Below are 24,187 nucleotides of genomic sequence, written 5' to 3'. Positions count from 1 at the left end.
GGAGTGCTTCATGTCCTGTCGAGGCTCGAGGACTGAAATGCGTCTCGAGCCCCTTCATATACCCCTGGTTAGGTTTGAGATAGATGTTACTATATAATACAAGAAATGTTTGCTCACCCCACGGCTTCTCGACTGATAGTTTAAATTTACCCGCAGGCTCAAAGCCCACATCTGGCCCTTCAAGGATGATCAGCAACAGCCTAGTTACTGTTCAGGAGCTCGCGGAGCTTATCATCTAGCTCACCTAGCTAGCTTGCCATTCCATCTTCATAATATTAAGGTAATCTAAAATGGAATCTTCAAATCTCAAGTCCACAGTGTCAACACCTCTCATCCGCCTCTCCCCACACCCCTTTTCTTCCCTTCCCGCTCACCCCTCCCTCAGTGCATCCCCATCGTCATCTCGTCCGTCACTCCGCGTTTTCCTCGAAACAGCCCTATCAGAAGCCCACACTCTCCTCACAGACACCATCCCGAATACCTTCAAGGCAGACCCGAAACCGCGCTCCTCCCCACCCGCCACAGCCAAGGTCCGGCTCCTCAAGCGCACCATCCGCAACAGCAAGGGGAGTGTCCGAGGAGAGGAGGAATTCTGGGCATGCCGGAAGAGTGTCCACCAAGATGCGGCAGTGGCCGGCTCGGCCTCGTGGGACGAGTTCTACAGGAGATTGAGGGAGAATCATTCCGAGAATGAGATGGCGTATACGCCCAGTGTGACTTCTGTGGAGAGGTTTTTGGAGTGGCCGACCCAGGGGGAGATCGAGGGGGGTTGGAGGCAGGTCGGCATGCATGGTGAGTTGAGATCTTGATCTTGTGAGCTGATTTGCTTTGTGTGTAATCGTGTGCGACTCGTACATCAAGAATGCGCTCCTTGTATTTGCATCCTGTCTCCGGCAGGTCGTATCTTTTGCTTCGTTAATCTATTCTACATACACCCAAAACGCCCAGGTCTACGCACCACGCATCTAGATGGCAGCCACTAACAAGCAGCCAGTGAACATCATCACCCATACTTTCCACCCAACAGCCTTGATAGACCCCCGCACCTTCATCAGCCTAGTCATCTCTGCCGACTTACCAAACTTCGACCGTCAGGGATTCATGACGGTCCAGATCCCTCTCGCGGCGAAACCTACAGATGCGATTCCCCCCGAGATACGGGAGAAGGTTGCATCCGCGGCGCCCAGAAACGCGGTTTTTGCATCCTATGCGAGCGTGGAACAGGTTGTGCCAGTGTCGACACCGGCGGTGACCTCAAACCCAGGCGCGAGGGGCAGGACTGGTGATACCAATCAGCTGGAGTGGACGATGGCAACCACTTCAGATGCAGGAGGGGCGATTCCGCGGTGGATACAGCGAAGCTGGACGATGGGCGGAGTCCCCAAGGCAATCGTGGCTGACGTGGGGTATTTCATGAGTTGGACAGGCCAGCAGAGAAGCAATATATCAGATTCAGCTTGAACCGCGCATGGAATGATAAATAGTAGTGAAATGCCGTTAACCATATCTAAGATCGATGTCTGATAGTCACTCCTGCTGTGCTACTCCTTTGGACTTCCTTGCAGCCATAGTTGGATACAGAGGACTAGCCGGTGCTGAGTTTCTCCAAGTACAAGAAGAAAACGAATACAAATACAGAGCTCAATCGAAACGTCTTCCAGACAGGAAGAAGTACCTATGGGGCCCAACGAATGAATTTGTGACGGATTTTGCCAGCATGAGCTTCCAGACCAAGGGATCCAGAAGGACGAATTTTCAACTCCTTACCCCCTGCGCCATAGAACCCGGAAAGACAACGCGGAAGAAGAGTATGTTATAAAACAAGATAGCGCAAAGTACAGCCAAAGTGGAGACAAACCATCGTACCCAGCGTTATGCAACTTTCGACATGGCGGACACCGTGACGTAGATGGCGGAATGAATATTATAGAGGCTAAGAAATCGGGCACGAGACGAGACGTAGGTGAGATAGTGGTAATCAGAAGCACGAATGAAAGGGAAGAAAAGAAGGGAGTTCGGTGAATCAGAATTACCAGCCTTGCTCGGCAAACTTCGTGTATACATGGGATGATCTGTCGTCGAAGAAATCTGAACTCCGAGCAACGGGACGGTTGAGAGGTAGTGATCGTGCCGTTGGGTACAACGGGGAGAACTATTAGACATAACAAGGGACATCATATGAAAGTTCGAGGACCAATAACAGATGAGGGCATATCGGTCATCGCTGTGCAGCGCTACCGGAACTGCTCTCGGGTTGAGCCGATGCGGCGCTTGTATTCGAAGGCGCTAGGTTGCTGGCGTTTGATGAAGCAAGTTGGGATCGTAAAGCAGCCACTTCGCTTTTCAACCCCGCCAATTCTTCGTGGACTGATCGGATGTAGGCCCAAAGTTTGTCCTCCCGATCTCTGCCTTGTTCTACAAAGCTGGGATCATGTGGTCCGGGAAGGTGAGTGCCATTGCCTGCTGTGGCGTCCAGGCCAGCTTTCGAAGACAGGGATCCACTGTGATTGGTAGAATGACCGAGGGAAGATCCGTGTTTCGTAGCGGCCGACGGCGCCGGCGGCTGCACGGATCCTGGATTGTGAAGGGAGAACCGCGTATCCGAGGGGCCCATCCCGGGTGGAGGAGGCAGCTGAGGGGCGCCAGGTTGAGGGGGAGGAAGTCCCAAGCCAGGAGCGGCATGATTCGTAACTGGTCCCTGGGACGGTCCGGATCGGCTGAAGGGTTGCTGCTGGAATGGCTGCGACATACCGGGAGAGTGTGAACGGTGCAACTGGATATTACTTCCCTCCGGACCATGTCCGCCTTGGTGCGAGGTAAGAGCGTTTGGTGAAAGGGGCCTTGGGCTCTCGGTCACGTTCGTCGACTGAAAGACCGATGCACCCGAAGGCTGCCCCGGTGGTGGGAAAGTCATATTCCCGGATTGAGAAACGGGAGATGTCGACGCACTAGACCCACCGTGGCTTGTGGGAGGAGGGAATAATCCTCCCGGGGAGGGTCTGCCGGCAGCTATTGGAGGGTATGTATTTGGCTGACGCGGTTGGTAGCTGCTGCCAGAGTGAGAGCATGGAATAGGATCTGAGGGGGCATCGTGCTTTTTGATGCTGGGCATGTTGAGTCGGCGTTCATCCTCTTCATCCATTCGCTCCGGTTCGGCATAGACGAGACCGTCCATGGTATCTTCGGCACCAGGGGGAACAGCGCCCTCGCCATAATCATCCTCTGGCGCATAACTTCCCATACTGGCTCTGCGACCGGCGCAGCCGCCCTGACCTTTATTATGTCGAGCAAGAGCATCACCGCGCGCGAACCGACGCCCACACTTCGGACAGATATGTGGACGCTCTCCGGTATGAAGCTTCGTATGTCTCTTGAGATCATGGAGTCTCCGAAAGCGCGACTGGCAAGTCTGACAAACGTACGGCTTCTCCTGGCTGTGGGTGAGAAGATGGCTCTTGAGGTTGTGATGTCTCGTGAACTCGGTGGCACAGTAAGGACAACGATGCTTTTTGGCCGACGGTGATCGCTGGCCACTTTTTTGGAATCCAGAATTGGGTAGACTGAGACCCCGGCGGGCATCGCCGAGATGGCCCGTAGGCATTGGGTAAGAGAAAGCCTTATTACTACTCTCCTGCATATCTGTGTCGTCTCGATGGCGCGGGCGATCACCGTCCTGAGAGGTAGAATCCTCTATGGGGCCCGGACTAGCCACAGTGGGAGCGGCCATTAGGGTCGAGCCGTTATCGGCAGTACCAAAAGTATCGGGGACGCTGCCCGAGGTATGCGCCGAATCGACTTGCATATGGTCCGACGACATGGGCATGGAGTCGTGGATGGAGCCGACATTTTGCTTTTCGCTAGCACCCAGAGCCTCTCTTGCTACCAGCGAACTGTTCTGCTCGGACGCCTTTTCCGATTCCTGTGGTCGGTCCATCGGACCGTCTGTTGGTGCAGTGGTGGACATCTGGGGTAACGGTTCCCTCGACCTCGAGACGTTGAGTCCGGCGCTGGCGATGGACGTCAAGCTCGAATCTTGCTTCGATGGCTTCAGAAACGCGACGGATTCGGGCGGGCTCGAGATGAGCGAGCTAGGCGTTCCGGACAAGGGGTTCGAGATGGCAACCGTCTCGTTAGTCGATTGCGTCAATGCAGCCATGGATAACAGATGCTTGTTGCCAGCCGGAAACGGAGGACGAATGAACGGGAGAGCTACTTGCACGGAAGTCATGTCAGTGAATGAATATCTCTTTTGAGTTCGACGGCTACAGGAAGAACGAAGGGATCTTCAAGTCGGCAGGCAGCAAAGGGAGTCCATTGAACGAGACGAAAAAGGCTTCGACCAAAGGAAGAAGATATCTCAAGAACAAGAGTCAAGTAGCACAGAACGACGAGTAATATCATTATATTGAGAGAAGCACCGTCGCGTGGGGCGCTCACCTGGAACCGAGTGTGGCGCAAGCTGACGGGAGTGGGAAGTTCAGCTTTCGCAAACGCCTTGTCAGACGATATGGGACCCCACGATGAGAAGTATGGACCCGGTGGCAGTGTAAAAATAGTGACTGAGCCTTGCAAGCCGGATGAGCGCCTCGGAAGGATGCTGAAATCTCTATCAGGATTGGGCTAACCCATCGGGTGAGAAGAGATTTGAGATGTGGCGGGCGTGCAGGCGGAATGGAGAATGCTTATTTGGGCTGTAAATAAAGCTCGAAGCAACGACTGATTTGAAATACGATGGAAACGAATGTCGTGCAGGCGGATCGACCCCTTTCAGATGTACAAAACAGCAATATCGCATAAATTGTCCACCAGAAACAGCCAAGTGCAGGCAAGGGAGAGGAAGAAAATCAAGGGACAATGCAGTGCACAGGACAAAAGTAGCGTACAAATGGAAGGGAAGAGAAGGATCTAATCAAGAGGCCTTAGGTTGACAGAAGGGATAGCTTGAACAGCGACAATTCCGGAGGGTTGCGGATTTCAATATATTCCGTTTTTGAGTAGTAGTAGTAGCAGTTGTTGTAATAGTAGTGGTAGTAGTAGTTGTTATTGTTGTTGCCGTATGGTAGTAGATGGTTGAGGAGGAAGAAAGATGGAATGACTGATGGACCGAATGAATCGAAGAATGGATGATCAATTGATGGATTATTGATGGATCGATGGATTGGCAGGTAAAGGTTAGTGTTGCTGGGTTGATGTTTTGGCTACTGTTACAGTAGAAAGCGGAGATAGATTCTCTCTCGGTCTCTCAGTCTCTCTCTCTCTCTTTCTCTCTCTGAAGGCGAACACGAGGATCCAAAGGGACAAAAAGTGGCTGGAGAGGGGAAAGCTACGTATTGGGTTACCACCTTACCGTATGGGTGCTGGGGCTCTGAAGTTGCCGGGTCGAGATTCAGTGTGTCGACGTACCGGATCTGTGGTATCTCCGGCTGACATCTTGATGTAATGATGTAAGGTACTGTCAGGTAGGTAGTTTATGCCTAAGGCCAATTCCTGTCGCCAAGCACTACGTGACAAGTCTTCCTTTCAGTGGTTATGCCAGAATATTCTACCCTGTTTCGAATTATGGAAGACTACTAGTTAAGGGAATAACTTCTGTTTTGCGATGATTCGTAAAGGTTATTTTTTAGGTGGAATGAAAAGAGCGACGTCTGCCTAGATATTGTGTAGGAATTTGAAGACGCAGCACAGCCATGTTCTAGAGCCGCGTATTCATCGATACAGGACGGAGTAGGTATCCACTGCTACGGTTGTTCCGTAGAAACTCGACGGGAATCAAATGAGGATGACATCAATGTCCATCTTACTCTGCATGTAAGTGTACCTCTTTACTCTGTCTGTACCTTTTACCTCCCTTATCTACATTGCAGTGTGCGCATGCATCCACACCTCTGTCAGTGGCACTGGGACAGAATAAGCCCGATTTCCAAAAGATGAGGCTGAATCCATCCCTAGAGCAGTGTGGCTGGCGAACTAAAGTGATCAGTGCAAAGACGAGTCCAACCTGATTTGATCTTCAGCAGACAGTGGGGCATCCCTTGAGGTGGCTGTACACTCTGTCCTGAGACTCCGGGGCAACAGTATCTTCATAAAGTGTCTATCTAGTTCATAACTTCTTACTGCCGTCCCTCTCTGTCTGTCAAGATCATATTACGATACCAGGCTCACGAGTCACTCCTCAGTGGCTCCTCTCCATTACCTTAGACGATCACCTACTCCGTACTGTAGACAACGCCCCAGTCTTCGATCCACCGTCCGAATATATCTTGCACTTAAATGTCATTATCCCAATGTTCATTTCTCAGCATCAACATTATTATATAATATGTAACTCTCACAGTCCGAATAATCCACGTTATTCATAACAGCCATCTTCTGTCTTCAACAGCCACTGCAGCGAGCTTCATGACCTGGCATCACGTGGAAACGACGGCATGGACCATCTTCATCCACTTTGGTACATTTCATGCTAGTATGTAAGGTACCTCTGCTGGTAAATGCCTCGCATTATCACTTTGTATCTCCGTAGCTCTCACCCAAGTTGATTGAGAGTTCCTCCTTTCGAGTTTCAACGAGCGACCATGAGCTGAAATGTACATACTCAGTCCCGATGAAAGAAGTATTAAAAGGTAAGCAAGCTACTACAGCTCTGAGAGGCCTCTAGCAATAGAGATGCCAGCTGGGTTAGTTGTGGTTTAAGTATGTCACCTGAAGACAAACTGCCAATAAGCAAGAATCCTGGGTGTCAGCTTTCAAAGTACAGAGTACTCATATCCTCATTAATTATATATATTTTTTTGAGAATGACATGCATTCTCTGATTGCTGAATCAATAAGCTGACAGACTATGGATGCGATCGATGTTGACTAAATCATGGGCGCTTAGTGCACATTTGGAATCTAGTACTTAATGATATAGAACACTAAACTCGATCGAAAGCAGCATCATACCATGGTCGTGATGCAGAAATTAATATGATGGATTCTCTGCACGAGCGGCTAGACAGTTGGACGAGGAGACATTTGGTGGCAGTAGATGGATGGACTTTGACAGCGGTTCTGCAGCCTTCATGGTTGGTTGGGCAAGAGACGATCAATTTTGGCGCCGGGGAAGTGTCGAAGGGAGACGAAGAGAGACCACACCAGATGCGATGATGACTCGTCTCATTCGCTCTTCTTGTGACACGGCCTGCATCGTCAGTGGTAGATAAAAGGCCGGTTTAACACATCCTTTGGTCCTCTCCACTGTGATAAGCCAGGGCTGTTGCGCTAGTGAGTGTGCTCTGCATCCAGTCACCTCACTCATCCTGCACTTTTGTTCCTTCGACACATTAACCTACACCTATCTGGGCGCGTCCCTGACTTTACTCGGCATCATCTTTCCTCCAATCACTCCGGTCGGCCTTGACTGTGCTGCATGTTGCTAAGCGCTCACACCTGCGCCTTCACACGGCCCGGATCGTATCAAGCTAAAGATGGGTTCCCCCGCCCAACTTCGAGCGAAGATGACGGCCAGCCCAGAGCTCATAATTGATATTCGGGGCGATCACGCCAATTTGATTTCAATCAATCGATTTCTTCCTTCTCCTGCCGCTGCTACTGCTGCATCGGTTGAGTATAGAAGCTGAAGCTGTGCCGGTACCTCTGAAGTGAACAGAGCACTCAAAGTCAACTACTCTTACGGTGAGTCGTCTTCGCTATTCAAGCTGAAGAACGCTCCAGAGGCTAATTATCTGCATAGACGGATCTTGTAATTATCGTCTGTCTGATCGACTTAACTATCAAGTGAGTGTTGGCGTCGCTTTCGGCCACCTGATATATGCTTCTCCTCATCTGTGATGCTGCTCGATGAGTGTAATACTGATTTTATTTTTGCAGCAAATGGAAGCCTTCCTCCACTAGTCAACAGCAGGTCGGAGCCTACACATTGACCGCAGCCCACCGTTCAGCTGTGTATTCGTACTTTAGCAAACACAGTTCCCAAAAACGCCAGGGGCAAACACCTGTCTTATCCAAGGTTGAGAGCTGGTTCTCTTGGCCCCTGCTGGACTCGTCAATCATCGTACTCCTGTATTGACCTGGCTCATCAATGTCGGTCTCCAGTGAGAGCCAGAGCAATTCTCCTCACACCTACGAAGCTGTTTCTCCCGTTGATATCGTGCGTGGTCACAATCACTTCCCAATGACAGCCTCTTCGCAACCGGGTGGAGCTCGGACGGAGCGAAGCTCCTCTGAATCCTCTGTTTCCTCGTCAGTCAGGAGCCCTCGCACCGCTCGATTCGCGGAGGCAACATCGGTGCACTCCCCTACGGAAGCCAGAGGTGCTTCTACGTCTCCGTTCGCGGACCCGCCGGGTCATTCACAAAGTCAGCCCGATGTGTCTGACGTCGGCTTTGGTTATGTCGCAGCTAGCGATCCTGCTCAGCATGCATCCCATCAGCTTCCCCCAGCATCACCTCTCAAGAGCGCCCTCAAGGTCCCAGGCACTCCTGGGCGGACTTTGAATCCCCTGAGTCCTACTTTTCGGGAAGAATTCTTTGTGGAGAAGCAAGAAAAGGCTACTGAGAAGGAGAATGCGAGAGACCTGGTAAGCGGACCCCAAGAATCAGCAAACCTTTTCCTGAGCATTAATGCTCACACTGCTCGCAGCGAATCAAACTACGCGTGCGTTTCGCCAAGATATTCCTTCGTTTTGTCAACTTCGGTTGCAGTTTGATCGTGCTCACTATCCTGGCAACGACTCTGACGATATTCCACGCGTCGAAAAGTCTTCCTCCTCGTAACAATTTACCCCCCTGGGCCAAAGGGACGAATCCATGGCCGCAGTATCTCCTTCTGACATTGGCTTGCATCTCCCTGTTTTCGTGCCTGTTTGTCTTCTGGGCGTATTGGAAGGGTGGCCACAAGCGCGCTGAGAAGGCCGCAGTGTACTACACAATCTTCTCAGTCTGCTTCTTCACATTCAGTCTAATCATGTGGATCGTCGCAGCTGCTATCTATCAGAACTCCAAGGCCAACGGCAATGGTCAAGACCTTTGGGGCTGGTCGTGCAAGCAGAACCTTCGAGAACAATTGTTCCATAACGATATCGATTACGCGCTGCTGTGCCGTCTGCAGGTAATTGGAATTCCTTCCCCCAACTAGTCTTCAACGAGGCTGACTGGAACAACTCAGGACTGGGGCTTGGTTTGCGCCATCATCGAGGTCGTGATTGAAGTCCTGGTAATTCTCATCTATGCGGTTGTCTTCTACCGGTTCTACACCAAGCGACGCCTCGCAAAGTCAATGGACCGCCGTGACAAGGCCAGGTCGGATCTGTACCTGGCCCAGCTCCGGCTGCAATCTGCCCCCAATACCCCCGGCTTCGCCAACATGCCCAAGTCACCCTTCGTGTCCGTCCAACCGACCCAGGATTCCTACTCGGCCGCCGAGAACGGGGAGATGTGCTCGACGCAGTTCGCAACTCCCCGGTCGCCGACGAAGCCCCAACCCACGTTCCAGCTGCAGCCCCCTCCCATCCGTGTACAGCAGGCGACTCCAAAGATGGACCAAGGAGAATTCCCGGTGCCGGCTCCAGCCCAGAATATCAATGAGCACATGACTGCCGCCCCTGGCGAGCAGACCTACGAGGCCGTCCCTATCCCGGAAGCATACACAAGCCCCATGAGTCCCAACTTCCCTCAAAATGTTCGCCATTGATCAAGCAGAATGGCTGGGCCAAAAAAAAAAAAAAAAAAAAAAAAAAACCCAGACAAAAAGAAGAAGAAAATCTTGGTCCTGAGAATGGTTCGCTACGCCGCAGGGGTCGCTCGAGGTTGTATTTATTAGCACTTGTCATTGACAAAGCCTACTGCTTCACCTGGAATTGTATTTCCAACTCTCCGTTGTTTCCCAGTCAGGGGACTCTGCGCACCGATCCAAGATTGGAAGACTTATTCTCTTGGATGGTATGCTATGATTAATGCTCCTGTCTTTAGTCTCGTCTCATCTGTCCGTTTTTACATTCTATATACCACTATGCATTGCTTATCATTCCTTTAACATCTCCTTTTCTACTGATTGTTTCAATCATATTGAGATTGAGTGCAATGACCATCTATTCAAGTCACATATATGTAAATGCGTGTGCTCCAACGGAGGTCCCTCCAGGTACTCCTCGACAAGGCTATGTCCTATGTCGTGCGGTGGACGAGACTATCAATCCCAATTGATCATCTTACTGAGCAATTCATGAGTGCCATTGCAAAACTTGGCACGGATCTCTTAAGGGCCATAGATATGAAGATGGACATTCATCATCAAAAAGGTCAATTGGGTGAAAACCTGCGGTAAATAACAATATAAATTCCACCAACTCCTCCGCAAGTGTATCCCCCATCCCAATCCATAATCTGCGAGGATTGCTCATGTAGCACTTCGTAGCATTCTGAATGAACAAGGTATTCAAGAATATACAGCATCTTCGTCCCTGACGTTTATCCGGGGTGGGCCATCAAATGATTAGTTCAAGCACACGCTTCGTCAATAACAGCATTCGCGTCTTTGGCAACATAAATCTCTTCTAATGAGCCCGCGCCAACGCCCTCGGACAGACCGTCGTTTTGCAAGATGAGACCTTGCTCGTTGGCCAAGTGAAGAAGACAGATAAAGCCAAAAGAGGTGCTGATGTCACGAAGCTTCTCTGGCGGATAGACCTTTTTGAGGGAATTCATGATCTGCGTGAATCGTAACCGACGGTCTTCCTTCGGTTCTTCCGAGCCATCGACTGGCTGCGGTCTTTGGGGTGTGGGTGTTGGCGGTGCATCAGCCTCGACCTCATTATTTTGTACTTGATTGACATCGTCCCCAGCCATTGTTTGCGGTGTGGAATCAAATTCTGTGGATGCGATCAACCTTTCGCCCATGCCCTTCCACATCTCTTGTTTCAGTCTCCGCACGTCGATCTTCTTGGCGACTCTTGCATAGGCGACGTATTCAGGTCGTGCTCGCCGTCCGCCTTGTGTCACCAATTGTGAGCCAAAGCCCCCAGCGCCCGGCTTGGGCGTCGCCCCTACCATGTTGAGGAGAGCAGCAATACCCGTAGCTCCTCCTGCATCCCCTGCTGTTGTGCCTGGAGCTCCATCAGCTGGTGGGGACAGCATCTCTCGCGCATCTGCAAAGGGCAGGTTGTCGTCGTCATCGTCGGCGATACCGAGCCCGTTCGGGAACGCGAGACCATCGTCGTCCGCGAAGAAGTCGGCATCATACGCGCCAGGGGCAGCATCCTCGTCGGCAGCCGCTTCCTCCTCCTGCTTGCGACTGGCCCAGAAGGCCTCATCCATTTCCCCATTAACCGCGGTACGGTCCTGTCGTCGGCTGTTGAATTGACGTAGGCCCACCAGTTTCTTCGAGCCCATGCGAGCCTTAGGTTTGAGGAAGAGACGGAGTAGCTGTCTGGAGTTGAAGTGCTTGTCGTCTGGTAGCAAATTCCGCCCTTTGGTTCTCCACTGTGTCTTGGGCAGGGAAATGGTGGAGTTGGAACTAGCCGGGGTGTAAATCAATTCAGCGACGGTTGGATCCAGAGGTGCCGCGAAGTCAATTTCAAAAGGCTCCTTTTCCTTCCGCTGCTTCGGCGCTGCAGTCGCAGAGCTGGCAGCCGCATGTTCCTTGATACGCCGAATCTTCCAGTGCTCAGGACCCGCCCAGTTCTTCTGAAGTGCATTGTCAAAATAGCTGAGAATGTTTTCATGGTCACGCTTATCTGGTTGATGAGTAAGCGATATAGCATACCCATCTTCATCGTCCATTGCCTCGTCGCCGTCTTGATTCTGATCGCCATCACGGTCAATGCGATGGACTTTCAGCATTGGCTCCAGGGCAGCCTCACGGGCCCATGCCTCACCCCCATCACCAAAACCGGCATCTTCACTAAGATCGAATCCAGCTAGAGTACCATCGTCGTCGTCAAAGCCGACAGCGTTGTCGTCGTCGAGCATGATCCCAGAGGCATCGTTTACGCCTCGTCCATCCTCGTTGCCTTTCTCGTTGCGCCATTCTTCAGGCGCCTTGAGAAAGGGAATATCGAGTGATCCAGTGGGATCGCCAAGGTCGAAGTTCTTTAGGGACGGACAGATATCCTGCTCATCGAGGCGCGCCAAATCGGGGAAAAATTGGCTCGCTAGTGGCGTTACATCAATCTCAACGTCTTCAAACGCATCATCAGAAGATCGCTTCGGAGCCGGCGAAGACGACTTCGGGCGTTCAGGGTCCTCCGAGTCTTCGCGAGTATTGTCCGCGTCATTCGGGCTTTCCTCAACAGAGTCGTCGCTGCTGTCAAAGACGATACGTCCCTGTCCATCTATCGACAAGTGGTTCAGGAGCAAGCCTTTTGCCCCGCCCTCGTCGAAATCTGCGGAGGCTTTTTTGAATAACGGGTCAACTGAGAATTCGAGCTCAAACTTTTTCAGCTGAAGCGCGGCAAAGGAAGGCGCAAGCGTAGCCTCGTGTGTTCTCTGGGCCTGGTGAAATCAAAATCAGACCGGTCCAAAGTCACTGAAGCGGTTATATGATTATCCGTACCTTTCTCCGCGACTTCCTGGTGGTTCCATCTTCCCCTTCCTCGTCGTCCTCATCATCACCCTCACCGTCCGCGCCAGTCTCACGACCCCGCTTCTCACGGCTGTCCGCCAGCCCACTTAGCAGTTTACCTGTTTCTGTCGCAACGCTGTCGACTCTGCTTGTATAAATCTTTACGCAACCATCAAGCGTGCAGCTAGCCTTCTGAAAGTTGACACCATCGCCTTCCTTGAGTAGAGACATATCATGGAAGTAGTCAATCAGAGCAAAGTTCCAGGAGTTGTTCGCATTGATCTTGTTGTCCGTGGCCATCTTCATCCATTCCTCGAAGTTTGCCAAAATAGGGACCCGTTTCATTGGGGTCACCGCTCGTCGTCCATCAGCATCACTCTCTCGTCCGCGGTGTCCTGATCCCCGAGGGGTACCGGGACTCATACTCGAAGCGCGGTCATACGTGTATCGTCGAGGAGGCATTGGCGTCTTGACGGCAGCCTTGATCTGATCCATCTGGCGGTCATGGCGGGCTTGTCGGGCCTCCAAACGGGCGGCCTTCTCCCCGGTGTCATCGTTCAAAGGGATCCTGAGCTTGTCAACATCGTCTTCTCCTTTGCATCCTAAAGCGCCATTCAGGTTGAGTTCTTACTTCATAGGCGAGTTTTTGTGAGGCGTTGATGCGCCATTTGAGCGGCGATGTTTAGGATTTGCTACGCGGGGCATGGCGAATGGTTACCCCAGCAGTAAGGGATACCTGACTGATGGCCACCTGGTGTTCAGAAAAAGATTGACAGAAAATGAGGGAAGATCAGAGGATAGGAAAGCTATTAGCGATCTCAAAAGCTGTGCTTCATTTCTTGATGATAGATCCACGGGCTTCGACGGTCCAGGTGATGCGATGTGATGGCGCTGGGTCTCCTCTTTTCGTGCTGGTTTCCTCTTTTGGCCGGACAAGAACAAACAACATCAACAAAAACATACGCCAGCTCAGAGCAACCACTTGTGCAATAACTAACCTCATCGGGGTAGGCACAAAGTCAGCTGACCTAGTGTCGCTAAAGTATGTTGTGCACTGTGTAATAATACAGACTTATTCAACACATTACCTTACCTTACTTCAATACCATCTGTATTTGACTGAGTCGGTCTCGTACCTTAGAATATTCTTGGTATGTTTATGTACCTCTACGTACTCCAGATCTTCATGATGCCTGCCTAGATACACAAGTAGATATGTGGATGACACTCCAATACAGATTATCTTTTCTCTAATAACTAATGGATTTTGCTCAGTTACCAAGCGAGATTCTCCTTATGAATGACTATGGGAGTGACATATGCTTTAATTACCGTAGCACCGCCTCCGCCACAACACAGCCACACTACCAGCTTTTTGGCTTGACATCACTCGTCGGCTACCGCGTATCAGTAGACGTACAGGTGTTCTATCTAGGTATCTTATCCGTCCGCATCTGCTTATCTATGATGGTCTACGTAGGACATGGAGACATGCCCATCATCCCTCCTCCGCCAGCCGATCTTGCCTCATCCACCACCACCAGCCATTATTTACACACGGTCTGGATCTTCGTTTCTCAGTCCTCTTGTGTTGCTGCCTTCTCGTCCTTTCTTATATGGTTCCAATCGCTAGATGATCCCCCGCAATTTCTTCCTCTGCCATCTTCCCTACTGCTCATGATGCCGCAGTGGTCACTATGGCAAGCAACCTGACTCTGTACCCAAGACGATCACCGATCCGTCAGAAACGTCGCTATTCTGTTCGACCGTTCTATTGGGCTTTTCTGACGTTAATCGTTCTTTCGGTGATCAGCTGGTCTCTGGGGAACTTGAACAATCCCTCGGCAGCATCTTCCCCGCTTCATGTCAAGCGAGGAGCGGACGTCCTGCAAAGCAACAATGAGCCAGAGGTACGAATACAGGACGCTTTCCTTTGCAGATATGCTAATAAAGCTTATCTTTTTTTATTTTTTTTTACAGTGCCGTTCGGTCCGTCAAGCCAAGGATCAATGCTCCTTCGTCCGTGCCAATTGCTCCGACCTTGAGGATGGATTACTCTCATATATCCAGCTGTACTATTGCACATTTGCAAATGCCAAACCTATAGCTTTCATCGTCCTCATCTTGTGGCTATCCTTGCTTTTCAGCACCATAGGTATTGCTGCAAGCGACTTCTTATGTATAGATTTGAGTACCTTGGCCAGCATTCTCGGGATGAGTGAGAGTTTAACCGGTGTCACATTCCTCGCATTTGGAAATGGCAGCCCCGATGTCTTCTCAACGTTTGCTGCCATGAGGTCAAACAGCGGTAGCCTGGCGATCGGGGAGCTGATCGGTGCTGCGAGCTTCATTACGTCGGTAGTAGCAGGCTCCATGGCCCTGGTTCAGCCGTTCAAGGTTGCTCGGCGAAGCTTCGTCCGGGACGTGGGATACTTTGTCATTGCTGTCAGCTTCAGTATGGTTCTTCTAGCTGACGGAAGGCTTCATGCCTGGGAATCGGCAACTATGGTTGGCCTGTATGGTTTCTACGTGATCTTGGTTGTCACATGGCACTGGTACCTTGTACGGCGCCGTCGGGCCTACGAGAGGAACTTAGCTGCACGGGCTCACTTCCACATCCCGGAAAACCAAGAGCTAGAAATCGAAGAAGAGGTGGAAGAGGATGACCCCGGCGTTGCGTCGGAGTCGAGGAGTCTTCTCCGCGGACCTTCGACTGAAGATTTCGACGCATTGCAAGGATCCGATTTGCCGGCTTGGAAAGATGGTGACGAGGATGAGAACGCGCGCAACCGCTATCTGGCTGAAATAAGTGAGAATATGCACGTATTCCGCCCCTCTACGCGCAGGCGCAACACATTGAATCCCATCAGACCCAGCCTCGTTGGCGCGCTGGAGTTCCAGACCGTACTCTCTTCCCTGCAGAAGTCCCGTAACATCAATCGGGGCACACCCATTGGGCTCGACAGATATTTTGATAATCCAGACCTTGCGCGCGCGCCTTCACCACTGCAGGACAATTTATCAGTCGCATCCCATCCCCGAACCAGCAGACCCTCCGGAAACAACCGTCTTCTATCGCCGAATAGTGCAGCAGGCTCCTCTCGGGTTCGTGCTGTGTCTGCCAACGATGCTGCGGGGCTCAAGCTGGATACCAGCGTCTTCACTTCGGGTACGCCACAGCCTCGTGTGACCGTTAGTCGGCCTTCCGGAAGCGAAGAGAGGTTCCAGCCTCAGATACCCCAAACTGACCAGACTGCGACAACTCTATCATTACCGTCCTCTGGCAGACCCTCGCGGGATTCAAGTATAGCAGGTGCCGCCCGGTCTGCCAGCCCCAACCTACTTGCACCACCAGGTACCTTCCACTCGCCAAACTACCAGGCGGACTCTCCCCTTATGCGGTCCCCGCTGGACGTCTCCCCACTAGGGACTTCATATGCCACGCGCGGCGCTGAAGTTGCTCCGGGAAGCCCCTCCAGCCCGTTTCCTCCTTTTCCAGACGCCATCGATTCCATGCAATCAAGGGCGCCAAACATACCTCTTCCGGCCCCTACCAGCCCTACAGAGACGTTGCAAGTTCATGACAACGACTTTGAGGATGAAGGTCATCGGTCCTCATCACCAGCAAAGTGGCCATTGCTTTCCCCATGCTGCGTCGCGAGGTCCGTTATGCCGGTGCTCTTCCCGACCTTGGCTGACTGGAGGGCCAAGAGCTTCCTAGAACGACTGTTGGGGGTCGTTGCAGCGCCAAGTGTGTTGCTACTCACAATTACTCTTCCTGTTGTGGAACCAGCACAACCTGAAGGTGACCCCGCGCCTAATGTATTACCCTCGGCGGACGGTGGAGAGTCGGCAGTACCCCGAGTGAGACTGCCGGAAGACAGTCCACTTATTCGAACTCTAGACCGTGATCTAGGCGCTCAGGATGTGGGTTCGCTCGCAGGTAAAGCTCAGTCGCTACAAGAAAGGCGACGATGGGACTCCGAATTGCCAGCCCTCGAGCCGCCGACCCCATCAGCTTCTCAGCCGAAAGATTCGTGCCAGTGGCTGCTTTGCGTACAGCTCTTCATGGGGCCCTTTTTTGTCGCCTTGATCGCATGGACTACGATGGATCCCGAGATGAAGGTCCGCCATCTGCTCCTCCCATCCATGTGCGCCCTTCTCTTCTCATTTCTATGTCTTGCGTGCCTTGTGGTGAGTACAAGGAATGGCCGCTCCTCGCGGCCTTCCTCCTTTTGGCGCCCCTTCCTGGCCATGTTGGGCTTCGTGGTCGCAATCTTTTGGATCGCAACCATAGCCACGGAAGTGGTCAACCTTCTCAAGACTTTTGGAGTCATTCTGAATATTAGCGACTCCCTCTTAGGGCTTACTGTGTTCGCTGTGGGGAACTCCCTTGGTGATCTTGTCGCCGATATTACCGTTGCCCGCCTAGGATACCCAGTCATGGCTTTAAGTGCCTGTTTTGGAGGGCCGATGCTAAATATCCTGTTGGGAATTGGCCTGGGCGGTCTTTACATGACCGTGAAAGCGAAGCCAGAAACGAAAGCCGTTCGTCAGGGTTCTTACGAGATTGCTATCTCTAAGGTCCTGGTCATTAGTGGCGCTACACTTCTGGCTACTTTGCTCCTTTTGCTGATTGTCGTTCCATTGAATAATTGGAGAATGGATCGGAAAATTGGCTGGGGTCTGATCATTTTATGGGCCTGCAGCACGTTAGGGAACGTAATCGCTGAGGTCCTTAACTAGCCTTGAGCCTTGGCTTCTCCCTTCTTTTGGTGATCTTTGTTCTTGAGTTTTCTCTTGGATACCACTCTTACTCATGCTTGGGTTTGGCGCCTTCCTGCGGCCCTTGTACGTTTACTTTGCAACGCTGTCTACTATTTTGAGCAATGACTTCTATCATGTATGTATATACTTTCTTTTGGCCACGACGGCAGTTGAGCGCGTCTATTCGACGGTCGCTGAAGTTATGAGCTGTTTATGTGCACAGTCGATGTCGACTGAAAATACAATTTCTGGCCGACTATGATTAGCTACAATTGAGGCAACCGAGATCGAAAGACAAGCAAGCATATAACGCTATAGGTACTTTCTACGGTATATCGATTTCCAATTCACAATATACAGTCCCTGATGTTCACTGGCAATACATCGCTGGCACGTGCGTCAACTGGCCTTGAATCTAGTCAAGCACACGACCGGCACTTGAGCTCTTGCTCCGATCATTGGTTTGGACCTTGCGAAGCCCTTTGCCCATTTGAATCGAGGCCAAGAGCGCGCTACGATCGGGTGCTCCTGCAGGCGTAGACGGGCCACCGGCAGCCGGAGGAGCTGGCGGTGGTGGAGGACCCGGGGGCGGTGGAGGGCCTGGAGGTGGCGCAGGTGGTGCCATAGGTGGTGCAGGAGGTGGGGGCGGTGCGAAGGATGGATCATAGCTGGGTACTGCCGCTGGTGGGGGAGGAGGAGGTGGCGGAGGAGGGGCAGCAGGTGCAGAGAGGCTGCCGTTCGGCTCAGGCACCGGGAGAGAGGTAACAGGGCTGTCCTGCACTGGGGTCGACGACTTGGAGGGCGATTTGTCATCCATAGCACTCAAAGGTCGTGGTGGTGCCATAGTACCAAACAGAATACTTGCGAGTTGTTTAGCACTACCACCTCCTGGCCGCTCGTCGTCGTCATCGTCAGACGAGTCGAGCTCAGACCCTGCAGCAGACCAGTCATCGTCTGCTTCAGGACGCGCGCGAGATTTGCGCTCCAGAGGCGCGGATCCAGTAAAAGCAGGTTTCGAACTCTCCTGCTGTGCGAGACGGTGGAAAGGATTGGTCGAGTGTACATCAGCCTTGGGGGAGGTGACGTTGGTCTGCGGCGCGGGTGGAGGAGAGGCCACTTGTGTGTCAGCGGCCTGGTGCGTTATCTTGAAGTACGGGTTTTTGGACTCTGTCTCTGGGCTGAAGCTCACAGTTGGAGCCTGAGAGGAAGTATCCTCGAAACGGCCAGCCTGTTCAGATTCTGGTGCAGAAACCGGAGCCGCAGGAGTCACTGTGGGGAGTAATTGGCTCTGGGTCGGTGTGCTGTCCTCAGGGGTGATGTTCGCTGGTCCTTCGTCATCAGATGAACTCTCCTCATCATCGAGACCTTCCAATTCTAGCTGAAGCTGCCGCTCTCGTTCCTTGGCCCTCTCGATCTCAGCGCGCTGAGCTGCAAGTGCGGCTTCCTTTTCCTTGGCCAACCGTTCGGCTTCTTCTTTGCGACGCTTCTCCTCTTGCTTCCGGATCTTGCCTTGCTTGACTTGCTCCTCCAGTGCACGGAGACGAGATTCTTGTGCCTCTTTCTCCTTGAGGAGTTCCTCCTCACGCTTCTGAGCTTCCATTCTGCAGGAGAGTGAGAGCATCGTTAGAAATGTACCTTGAAGCAACAATGGTAGGGTGATGGGTCTTACTCGAGGCGATTCGTCTCCTCTTCTTGTGCCTGTTGCTCCTCCCTGATAGCTTGTTCGCGGGCTGCCTGTTCCGCAGTAACCGTTTCTTCTGCGGCCTTTTTCACTTCAGCCTGGCCCGCGCTGTCCGTGCGGCCTCGGCGTGAAGGCGGAGCTGGGGGTGGCTTCTTGCCCACAGGTTTGGCAGGTGCGTTAGAAGTGCTACGCTGCTCCTCAGCCAAGCGACGTTGTCTCTCTTGCTCTCTCTTCGCGTCCTCCTCCTCTGCTCGTCGCAGACGCTCCTCTCGCTCCCTCTTTTCCCGCTCCTGGCGTTGCAGAAGGGTCTCAGAGGTGTCAGTGTGCGGCTTCAGACCGGCAGCCGCCATGCGCTCCGCGATACGTCTTTGGGCACGCTCTCTAGCTGCAGCCACTCGGTCTTCATGAGTGGATCCCGGTAACGAACCTGCAGAACCAGCGGAAGGCGAAGGGGACAACCGAGAGACACCGGCGGACGGCTCTTCGTGCCGGAGTCGCTGCTCTTGAGCAGAAGCTCTTGATTCCCTGCAATTGTTATTTCGAGCTCGATTAAGGTACGTTTTAATACGGTTTTGTCACTTACTCTTCCTTACGGATGTGTGCCGTTCGGCTGCCTCGTTGCAGGTCGTAGATGAAGTCCCGAATGACGTCCTCCACCCCCAAGGCATCCTCCCACCGACGCCGTTCATGCTCACGTGTCGAAGTTTCATTCTCTTCCTTGAGGCTATCTTCAAGACTGCGAGTGAACTCCCTCACGCTCTCCTCGACGTCACGCGTCATGGCCTCATTCTTCTCTCGGTCTGCTCGAATACTGGTACTTTCAGCCTCCAACCTGCGAGCTGCAGCTCCATCATCGTCCACTGAAGCAGGCACTGGTCTGCCAGCAAGTTCGGCGGCCCGAGCCTGCATCCTTGCGCGGGCGCGGGCCTTGATACGATCCGCCTCCGTAACGGTGCCACCGGGTCCTGTTCCAACGATGTTGGCAGCACTATTTGGATGTGCCTTTGCGTCCTTCAAGCGGAAAAGTTCAAGTTTGGCATCGGCAATCTCACGTTCAATACGGCGGACCTCTGATGCGACCTGAGGAACCTGGTCCTCGAAGGCTTGAAGCTGACGACGCAAGGATCTCTTTTCGGCGCCATTATCCAGGTTACGGAAGGCTGCATTAGGATTGGTGTCGATATCGTCCTGAACGCGACGGATTCGATCCATGAGGCTTTCCGCTTCCCGACGATCACGGCGATCCAAGACCTCATCCTCCTCGACTCGATTTTCATCTTTGAAATCCACAGCATCAAGCATGATCTGAGTCTCCCGGATCTTCTTCTTCAGCTGCTCAACAGACAGCTCCTCCTCGGATGCCTGAGAGGCAGCGGGAGATGATGGCCGGGCATCATTACCCATACGACGACGAGCGCTAGACCGGTAACCAGCAGCAGCCTCGTCATTGTTTTTAAAGAGAGTGGCATCCTTGCGGCCGAATCCTGGAGACCTTGCACCGCCACGGAATGAGTGCTCCTTGAGGTAACTCACACCCGTCTTCTGAGGTTGCAAGAATGCGCCAGAAGATTTGCGATTCTCTGCATCCTGAGACAGCAGAGACTTGACCGCGCCTATTGAATCATTCAAGTTCCTCGTTGATGGAGGAATTAGCTCAGGGGGTAGACGATTTGGGACTGGATACCCGTTGAGTTTTCTGTAAATCAAGTGCATAGCCACAGCGAATTCGTCCATGTTCAAACGGCCTCGATTGTTGGGGTCCGCAAGGGTCCAGATTCGCTCCAAGTCTTTGCGATCCAGGCCACTTTGTCCCATGATTTCGATAGCGGTATCGCCGCCTATGAAGCCCTTATGGAAGCCATCCCATGCTCGGAAGAGATCATCGTAAATTTTCTTCTCCTCCTTTGTGATTGCCCAAGGAATATTAGCATTGCCAGAGAGACCGGCTGTCGTAAACCCGCCCTCACGACCAGGCTGAGGCATGAGTTGCTGTTTCAAGGCCTCGATGTTGGGCAAACCCGACGACGGTGCGTTAACAAACCCCCATTGGCCGGGAATTCCAGTCGGCTGAGCAACCAATCCACCTGTCTGCATTGAACTAAGATTCGAGCCAAATCCGGTAGGCATAGGCGGAAGTGGGGGACGGGGACCATTGTAGCCTGTAGCTTGAGGATTGGTCATTAAACCTGTTGGCTGGGGCTGTAGATACTGCTGCTGAGACTGTCCGGGGAAACCTGTAGCCTGTGGGGCGAGAGCTGCGTTCGCTCCAAGAAGAGAGGGTTGATTGGGCTGCAACCCGGTTGCTTGAGGACCAAAGCCTGTGGGCTGCGCAGCAAGTTGCGAAAGAAACTGTGCATTCGATGGCTGTTGCGGCTTAGGATGCTGAGGAGCCGGGGGAGCAGATTTGTTCTCCAATAATGGAGCATCGAAGCTGGGAACGTTTGTTCTTGCAGCGGCTTGCGGCTCTGTGTCGGGAACCCCAAATGAGATGATATCCACCATACTTGAAACCTCATTCTTGATCTTGTCCGGTAGAGTCGCTGGAAGTTCTCGACCCGTGATCCTCAAATTGCAGAGGTACATGGCTAAAGCAAATTCGGGGAAGAATAATTGCCCAGACTTGGTGGTATCGGACAGAACCCTGGATTGAATAATCAGCTTCACGATCAGCCTTCAGAACAATTGGCATTTTACCCACCATATTTTCGACAATTCACTGCCGGGAAGTCTCGAACGTAGAAGCAGCTCCTTAGCTTTTTCCCCTGTATGTGAGACACTTCAGCAAATCATTCTCACAATCACGCGATGTCATCTGAGGACTACCAACCGTCCATTGTCTGACTATCTCCCACCGCGGACTTGAAAAGTTGCTCAAACTTGGCTTGGTCTTGCGCAGTGATGAACGATAGCCGTATGTTAGGAATTTTGCTCCCCGAAGACTTGGGTGGTGGTGGAGGCGCCACGCCGGCACCATCGCTGAACGAGTTGGCTATCTCCGAAGACGTCCTGGGAGCAAGTCGAGTGGGCAGGCCGGTGGTCGAAGGAACCTGAAGCGACGGTGGTTGATTTTGAGGAGGATAACCCGTGAACTGCGGCTGTTGGGCGAGCGCCTGATAGCCGCCAAGCTGTTGCTGCTGCTGCTGAGGCGCTGCGCCGGGGAAGCCTGTGAACTGAGGTTGCAGTTGTCCAGTAGGGAATCCCGTTGGCTGAGGCTGCAGATGAGAGGCCGATTGAGGTCCATATCCGGTCGGCTGTGGTTGAAACCCAGTCTGTTGTGGTATTTGTTGCTGACCCTGAGGGAATTGCGAGTATGGAGGTTGCTGCATGAAAGGCGGCTGTCCTGGGCGGGCGTTGTTGACGCCGCCCAAGAAGGAGTTCGACGAAGAGTACATCACAGCGCTCGCATTAGAAGTGGGAAAATAGGTACTGCAAGTCGAGAAGATACAGAGATCAAATCACTATCAAGTAACAAGGAAATTGACGACAAAGAAGCAGATGAACGAAAGAAACCAAACGATGCAAGATAGAGTTGGGAGGAGGGATTCAGGAGCTGCGGCTGTGGTGACGCCTGGACGTTCAGGCACGCGGAGGCAATATCGGCGCTAGCCCAAAATGGAGATGTGGAGCCTCAATTTCCAGGAACCCAGGCTCCAACCCCTCGTGATCCAAAGCGTCAACTAAATATAACCCACAGTGCGTACATACACAGTAGCTTACCCATCGCAGCTTGAAGATATTCCAGTCACAAATGCAATCTTGATTGTAGCTTTGAACCCCTACGCGGTATTAAAGTCTCGACTGCTGCTTGTTGTTGCATAAGAATAGTCATTCAATTGGACGTTATCATTAGAGACAGCAATCAACATCCCTCATTATCATGATGAACTCGTAGTGTAGAGGCTCCTCCAAAGACCCGAGCCCAAACTTTAAGCAACTCGACAAATCATCATCTCGCGTAACGTGCCATTTCCGATACCATCAAGCCCGTACAAGACAATGCATGGAAAATATGGCAAATGGCCCCGTTTTAATGTACAGGTGATTCGCATAAACCAGAGGCGCCAAAATCCAGACCAGAGGAAAACAAGCAGATGCAAATCAGCTTCGATTCGCCAGTATCGCAGCCTATGTTCTAAGCACCTTCTGCAGTACCATTCTGCTGCTGCTGGGTAGCTCCGACCATCTTACGCAGCTCGTATTCTTTGGTGAATTCGCGGGAAAGAATGCCCAGGTCCTTGACAAGGTCATGACAGGCGGCGAGCAGAGCATCCTTAGGGGTGATCTCGCCATCAGTCTGAACGCGGAGTTCAAATTTGGGAACTAGAGGATGGGGAACCTGAGACAATTCGTCAGAGTCATACATCACAGAGCTCTCAAGGAAAGCCCTTAAGACCTCAAATAAATTTGAGGGAAACACGGCTTCCAAGGCGGACATACCTTGTAACCAGCGAAGATCACATGAGAATTTTGCAGAAGACGGGAGCGGAGGAGGTTGCCGAGCGTGTGGTCCTCTTTGTTGAAAGTGAAAATAGAGGAAGATGGAATGCCTAGATGCATTAGATCGGTCGTCATTGATTTGCACCGCGAATTTTGATGGAAGAACTTACGAGTATCGGCCTCAACCTCGACTTTCTCTTCTCCAGGAGACAGAACAAAAGATTCGAAACTAAAGAAAAGACACAGTGTCAGCCTGAATACCCAACGCTCGTTGACTTTGTAGAGTATCTTGAGATAAGTGAATCGGATATGAGCGAGCACCTGCGCGGCTGGTCATTGTCCAAATTTATGGAAGAGTGGCAGGCATTATTGTTACGGGAACCACCAGCAGCATGTATCCAACGAGCGTAGGCCATCTCGTTGGGGAGCATGAATGGTTTCTTTGGACTCATGGCGACAGGACTCTCTCAAAGAACAAGACCAGAGGCCAAGATGTAGAAACTATAGGGCGTTGGGCAAAGGAAGACAAGCGGTCCACGATCAGGTCAACAGGGAAATGGGTTGTCAACAGAAGTTGTGTTGATGATGGTAGACACAAGCATGAGGAAGGTGGGTGATTGCGTCGCCGAGAGCGCAGACGACCAAGCTGGAAACCCTGTTCCAGGGTTGCACATAGTGAAGGCAACATCTTCCATTTCCACTTTCGGCAAGGGACAACCCTTCCATCACCTTTTGTTGCAA

The 24,187-nt window shown here is 52.1% G+C and overlaps 7 protein-coding genes across 7 annotated transcripts; 3 read left to right on the top strand and 4 right to left on the bottom strand.

Moving 5' to 3' along the window:
• Nucleotides 1–290: 290 nt before the first annotated feature.
• On the top strand, nt 291–1,461 carry ALT_2965 (SRPBCC family protein; the record flags this gene model as incomplete). Its single annotated transcript, XM_033564373.1, has 2 exons — nt 291–792; nt 995–1,461. 2 exons carry the CDS (start codon nt 291–293, stop codon nt 1,459–1,461), a joined length of 969 nt encoding a protein of 322 aa, XP_033420264.1.
• Nucleotides 1,462–2,218: 757 nt separating this feature from the next.
• Nucleotides 2,219–4,228, bottom strand: ALT_2964 (C2H2 zinc finger protein; the record flags this gene model as incomplete). The annotated part of the gene is made up of 1 exon (XM_033564372.2): nt 2,219–4,228. The coding sequence occupies one exon, from the start codon at nt 4,226–4,228 to the stop codon at nt 2,219–2,221; it is 2,010 nt and encodes a 669-aa protein (XP_033420263.2).
• A 3,855-nt stretch (nt 4,229–8,083) lies between these two features.
• Nucleotides 8,084–9,693, top strand: ALT_2963 (MARVEL domain-containing protein; the record flags this gene model as incomplete). Its single annotated transcript, XM_033564370.1, has 3 exons — nt 8,084–8,581; nt 8,644–9,111; nt 9,169–9,693. 3 exons carry the CDS (start codon nt 8,084–8,086, stop codon nt 9,691–9,693), a joined length of 1,491 nt encoding a protein of 496 aa, XP_033420261.1.
• Nucleotides 9,694–10,499: 806 nt separating this feature from the next.
• On the bottom strand, nt 10,500–13,266 carry ALT_2962 (condensin subunit BRN1; the record flags this gene model as incomplete). The annotated part of the gene is made up of 3 exons (XM_033564369.2): nt 10,500–12,491; nt 12,553–13,129; nt 13,193–13,266. The coding sequence occupies 3 exons, from the start codon at nt 13,264–13,266 to the stop codon at nt 10,500–10,502; spliced, it is 2,643 nt and encodes an 880-aa protein (XP_033420260.2).
• Nucleotides 13,267–14,258: 992 nt separating this feature from the next.
• Nucleotides 14,259–17,307, top strand: ALT_2961 (sodium/calcium exchanger protein; the record flags this gene model as incomplete). Its single annotated transcript, XM_033564368.2, has 2 exons — nt 14,259–14,471; nt 14,542–17,307. The coding sequence occupies 2 exons, from the start codon at nt 14,259–14,261 to the stop codon at nt 17,305–17,307; spliced, it is 2,979 nt and encodes a 992-aa protein (XP_033420259.2).
• A 436-nt stretch (nt 17,308–17,743) lies between these two features.
• pan1 (actin cytoskeleton-regulatory complex protein PAN1) lies at nt 17,744–22,401 on the bottom strand (the record flags this gene model as incomplete). Its single annotated transcript, XM_033564367.1, has 5 exons — nt 17,744–18,929; nt 18,998–19,534; nt 19,593–21,650; nt 21,708–21,771; nt 21,837–22,401. 5 exons carry the CDS (start codon nt 22,399–22,401, stop codon nt 17,744–17,746), a joined length of 4,410 nt encoding a protein of 1,469 aa, XP_033420258.1.
• Nucleotides 22,402–23,141: 740 nt separating this feature from the next.
• ALT_2959 (DNA-directed RNA polymerase II core subunit RPB11) lies at nt 23,142–23,898 on the bottom strand (the record flags this gene model as incomplete). Its single annotated transcript, XM_089599467.1, has 4 exons — nt 23,142–23,345; nt 23,447–23,556; nt 23,617–23,775; nt 23,829–23,898. The coding sequence occupies 4 exons, from the start codon at nt 23,896–23,898 to the stop codon at nt 23,142–23,144; spliced, it is 543 nt and encodes a 180-aa protein (XP_089456210.1).
• Nucleotides 23,899–24,187: the final 289 nt, after the last annotated feature.

This window comes from Aspergillus lentulus (assembly GCF_001445615.1).
Source record: "Aspergillus lentulus DNA, contig: Alt05, strain: IFM 54703, whole genome shotgun sequence".
NCBI classification, from domain to species: domain Eukaryota; kingdom Fungi; phylum Ascomycota; class Eurotiomycetes; order Eurotiales; family Aspergillaceae; genus Aspergillus; species Aspergillus lentulus.
The sequence above is the reverse complement of the archived record's forward strand: the minus strand, read 5'-3'. Positions and strand labels throughout refer to the sequence as shown.